Source organism: Eutrema salsugineum, unplaced genomic scaffold, assembly GCF_000478725.1.
Source record: "Eutrema salsugineum unplaced genomic scaffold, Eutsalg1_0 scaffold_2, whole genome shotgun sequence".
NCBI lineage: Eukaryota > Viridiplantae > Streptophyta > Magnoliopsida > Brassicales > Brassicaceae > Eutrema > Eutrema salsugineum.
Window position 1 is genome coordinate 16367378 of NW_006256829.1, and position 5303 is coordinate 16372680.

The window sequence follows — 5303 nt, forward strand, 5'->3', positions numbered from 1 at the left end:
ATCGAGAGAGGATAAGCTTAAATCAGGTGAAACATCCAAGATCTGATTCAACAAGGAGAGTGGTTAAAGTGACTCTCGGGATTCCGCGTAGGTGGAGTCGATCGGGGCATCCTGATTCACTTGATGCGTCAGGAGAGTGATTTGAGCTCAAGATTGTGAGTTCTCTGGAATCAGCCCCAAAGAGGTGCATCGCTAATCTTCGAAGGAGGACAGGATTAGGGTTTGTCATAATGAGGTGTGTTGTGTCTGAAAGGTGGAGATTGTGAGGATAAGGTTCGTCCAAACACACTTGGGCCTCAAGCCCGATGACTTGGCGTGTCCAGCTTCCCTGTTGGGCCTGAAGATCGAAGCCCAGCGAATCAGTCAAAGATAAATAAGGGTCGTTGAATTCGTCTTCCCAACAAGAACAGAGTGACGAGAAGAGAATATACAGAGTTTGTTACAGAGAGGAGAGATCGAAGTTTACCTAAGAAAGAAGAAGATCGGAGATCATCGGAGGTGGAGTTCTCGCCGGAATCAGGATTCCGGTTAAGATCAATCTTTAGGTATCTTGAATACTCCTTGTAACATTGTTGATTCGCCTGTTGTGCGATTGTGTACTCATCGAAGATTTAGTGGATGCAGTTGAGGGACAAGAGTTCCCTCCCCTGAGACGTAGCCTTCGTGGTGAACTCAGGGTGACCAAATTGCTTGAGTTGCTTGTTCTTTGTTCGAGTATTTCTCACCTAGAATAGATACAAGAATCCAAATCTTAGCTGAAGTAATCGGATTAAAACTCGACAGCATCGATTACCGAAGGGTTAATCCTTAGCAACCGTAGTCATTTTATTCAATTTTCATTGAACTCGTTCCTTTAGTTTGACGATGATAGTGGTCGCAGCCATCTACAGCAACAACGTCAGTTGTGGTCGCTGCTTGTCAATTCCTTAAGGCTTCTTTCTTAGAAAGTGTTACCTTTTGTAACGATCGCAGTTGCTGCATTATGTTTTTTAGTTTGCAATGTCCATAACCACTAAATTTTGGAGGTCCGTATCTGTAGTCAATGATCTTTTTGGGAGGTTATTGCCCCCTAATTTTTGGTGGCTGTTTGTTACTATTTTCTAAATACGTGACCGTAGCCAAATTATTCTTCATAAGAGCTCTTGTCTCTTGAATAACTTCGAGTGATTTTTTCGCTACTTTTTCTCAGTCAATGACCATAGTTATTGGCTAGTGATTGTAAACGCTGCTCTTTTTTTTTTTTCGACTTGTAAACGCTGCTCTTATAAGATGGCTTTGCGTCTCTTTAATTTTGCGGAAATCATAGTAGTTGTGTTCCATCAGAGAGTGCCTCTACTCTGTTGTGATTCTTGTCACTTTTCTTTTTGAAAGGCAATGCTTATGACTCAGTTTATTGTGCATACAATAGCTGCTTCTTATTTTTTAGGACGCTTTGCCTCTGTTTTTTCTTTTAAGTGAACATAATCACTTCTATTTGTTGGGAGGCATTACCTCTTATTTCTTTATGTAATGAGAACTTGATGCTTCTTGTTATATAGAAGGTTTTGCCTCTATTTTTTTTCTTAAGTGATCGTCACATAGGAAGCTTTGTGTAACACCCGAGTTCGGGAAAAACTGAGAAAAGTCAGAAAAATGAGTTTAGTCGGGTGAAACTGGATTCAGTCGGGTGATTCCGAGCTAAGTCCAGCTTTTGCCGAGCTAAATCAGGTTTTGCCGGACTGAATCAAGTTTGGCCGAGCTGGAATCAGCTCGCCACGGATTTCGGGAATTGTAGCAGGGAAATTCCGACAAGCCGAGTTTTTCGGGATTCGGTCAGAATTCGGACAGGGTTGGTCCGGAACAGACAACCTTGGTCGTGATCGGGTAAAGACGTGCTAAGGCGCGAGCGCGGGAACGGTTATGGATTTTAGCCGAGCTGGCGTTGCGCGAGAACGGTTAACAGTTGTGCGAAAGCACGCGGATCGTGCGGATCGTGGGGGAAAACGTGCGGAATGACGCGGGAACGGTTTCTGGGCGGTTTTCTGCGGAAAATCGTGGGAACGCCTATATAATAAAGGCTTCCGGATCATTTATTCTCTTCGCGCGACCCAAAAAAACTCAGAAAGATTGAGAGAAATATTCTTAAGAGAAGTTAGCCGAGAGAAAGTCTGTTTGGCCGAGAGCGATTGGATTCTGGCCGAGAGCGAGTGCATTTCTGTCGAGCGTGGTCCGGATTCTACAGAGCGATTGTGGGAACGAGTCTGATCAATCGCGATCTCTGTCCTTACCGAATTCTGTCCGATAAAAGCTAAGGTGAGTGCGTGACCGTGGCCTGTTGGTCGTACTCTTGCTTAGATTCTGGTCGGTTCCGTGTTATTCTATGCCTGTCATGACATTTCTGCTGCCTATGCCGTGTGATCGATCCGCCTTACCGGCGATCTAGATCAGGCAAGGCGCTCGCGGCTGTGATGCCCGCCGAGGCTTGTCTGGTCGCTGGATGATCGGCCGGGTAAGCGCGTATGTTCATCGCGGGTAGTTTTCTGTTTCTGATGAGCATTGGGCTCGGTCTTTGTTTGATACGATTATACTATGGCCTGGTGAGACGGGATGACCGCTCTCACTAAGCATTCTGTTTGCTTATGCCTCCTTTGCGGATGCAGGTAAAGAGGTCTGATCAGCACGCGGACTATGGCTGGATCGGAATGGATGGTAGGATCGGGTAGATAGGTCTTAGTCGATGTAATAGCTTATATGCGAATGATCATTGTACTGAGAACCTCGATTTAATTCAAGTATTCTGTTTTTAATCTACTTATGCAAGGCTAAACTGTCTAAACGAACCTAATGCGAAAAATGTTAAGTAAAAACTCGGATGAAAATTTGACTAAGTGCTAGTTCAAAACGGAAATCCGGGTTAGGGTGCTACAAGTTGGTATCAGAGCGCGGTCGGTTCTAGGACAAAGTCATAGCATAAGTGGGTTAGTGGGTAAACCATCCTTCCAAATCCAAAGTTCCGCAGTAAGACTGATAATGTTTGTCTGTGGTGTTAAGTTAGTTTGCCGGCTAACTTAATAGAGTATCGAACGTTTGCAGATGGCAAGAGGTGATCGTAGACGTCGTGCTGGTGAAAACTCGGCGGCTGGAAACGCTGCGGGTGGGAATCAGGATCAAGTGGATCCGAATGTGGGCATTGGTGGGAATGCCGAGAATGCGGCTGCTGCGGCTGCTGCGGCTGGGGCTGTTCCGAACGTTGCTGCTGCCCCGGTTGGATTGAAAGCGGTGTTGGGTCTGTTAACCCAGGTGTTGGCACGATTGCCGGCTGTTGCGGCTGTCCCAGTGGCACCACCGCCGGTCGTGCAAGTGAATCCGCCTGATGAAGCGGATGAGGAAATGCTGATGTAAGGGGTCCATCTTACCTGAAGGTGATGGACCACATGCAGAAGCTGGGTACGATGTTCTTCAAGGGAGGAACGAAGCCGATTGAGGCTGATGAATGGATCAACCGTTTGGAGAGGAACTTCGAGTCGATTCGCTGCCGGGAACAGTACAGGAAAGATATTGCCGTGCATCATCTTGAGGGTGATGCGCACACTTGGTGGCGTGGTGCGGTTGGAAGGGAGCGAGTCGGTTCGTGGGCTGATTTTCATGGGTTGTTCAAGACTAAGTACTTCCCGCCTGAGGCGCATGATCGCTTGGAGAGTGCCTTCTTGGATCTGCGCCAAGGATCAAAGTCAGTTCGGGAGTATGAAGCCGAGTTCAACAAGCTGAAGAAGTTTGCGGGCTGGGGTATGACTGATGAGCATACCCAGATCAAGCGATTCATTCGCGGGCTAAGGATTGATCTGAAGAAGCATTGTGAGATGCAAGACTATCCCACCTTACCGGAGTTAGTGGAAAAGGCTGCGCAGTTGGAAGAAACTTCTGCGGAAGAAGCTAAGTTGGTTGGTCATCCTGCGGCTGGACCAAAGAAAGGTGGTTTGTCGGGAAAACCACCAGCGGGTCGTAATGCTGGTTCGGCCGCTGGGAAGGAGAAACATGCGAGCTGGCGCGCGTCGGGTGCGTGTCTCCAGTGCGTAAGCATGGAGCACAAGGTGAAGGATTGTCCGGAAGAGGACAAGCGCGGAAAGAACCCAGGGAACGGATCGGATGAGAGGGTTTTTTTCCATTGCGGAGAGGCTGAGCACATTAAGCCGAAGTGGCCAGAACTGATGCAAGTCGCGCAGCACACTGGGAAAAGGCCGAGTGAGGGACAGGCACCTCCAGCAAAGAGGCAGGCTGTGACGCCGCGGATCTATGCTGTAGCTGAACAGACCGCAGAGGATCCGAGTTCGTCACGTCCGATCACTGGTAAGTCCTATCACTTACCTTAGAAAGTTTTCTGTGTGAAAATCCTAAGTGTTGTGTGGGTAGCTTAGCAATCTAGGTGATTGTGTAGGGACCTTGATCATGGGTGGTGTGGCAACCCATGTTCTGTTTGATTCCGGAGCAACTCATTGCTTCGTGAATCCGAACATGGTTGGAAAAAGTGAATTTTGCAGGGAACTGGGGGATAACTATGGCTTGGTCCAGGCGGCTGGTGGACAAGTCATGTTTACCCTCGGTAAAGTCAAAGATGTGTCGGTAATGGTTGGCAGCCGGAACATGCCAGCAGATCTGGAAATCTGCGAGGTGAAGTCTTACGACGTGATCCTTGGCATGGATTGGGTCGGAAAGTACAAGGCACGTCTGGATTGTTGTCGTGGTCGAATTCGGTTTGAGACCGCGGAAGGGATTTTGGAGTATCAGGGGATCAGACCAACTAAGGGAAGTTTGATTGTCTCGGCAATGCAAGCAGACCGAATGGTTGAGAAGGGATGTGAGGCGTACTTGGCTACGATCACGACCGCCGAGGTGGGACCGGATGCCGAGCTGGGTAGTATTCCGGTCGTGAGCGAGTTCGAGGATGTGTTCAGGGTGTTAACGGGTTTACCGCCAGCGCGGTCAGATCCGTTTACCATTGAGCTCGAGCCCGGAACGGCGCCGATATCCTAGGCACCGTATCGGATGGCTCCAGCTGAGATGGCCGAGCTGAAGAAACAGTTGAACGACCTGATGGAGAAAGGGTTTGTTCGATCGAGCAGTTCACCGTGGGGTGCACCGGTGCTGTTCGTTAAAAAGAAAGATGGGAGTTTCAGGCTTTGTATCGACTATCGCGGGCTGAACAGGGTTACTGTGAAGAACAAGTATCCCTTACCTCGGATAGACGAGCTGTTGGACCAACTTCGAGGGGCGACTTGGTTCAGCAAGATCGATTTGGCTTCGGGTTATCATCAGATACCCATAGA

At 48.4% G+C, this 5303-nt stretch overlaps 1 protein-coding gene across 1 annotated transcript; it reads left to right on the forward strand.

Annotated features, from left to right (window-relative positions):
- The first annotated feature begins 3404 nt into the window (after positions 1 to 3404).
- LOC112086596 lies at positions 3405 to 5010 on the forward strand. Its single transcript, XM_024155566.1, has 2 exons — positions 3405 to 4326; positions 4415 to 5010. The coding sequence occupies exons 1-2, from the start codon at positions 3405 to 3407 to the stop codon at positions 5008 to 5010; spliced, it is 1518 nt and encodes a 505-aa protein (XP_024011334.1).
- Positions 5011 to 5303: the final 293 nt, after the last annotated feature.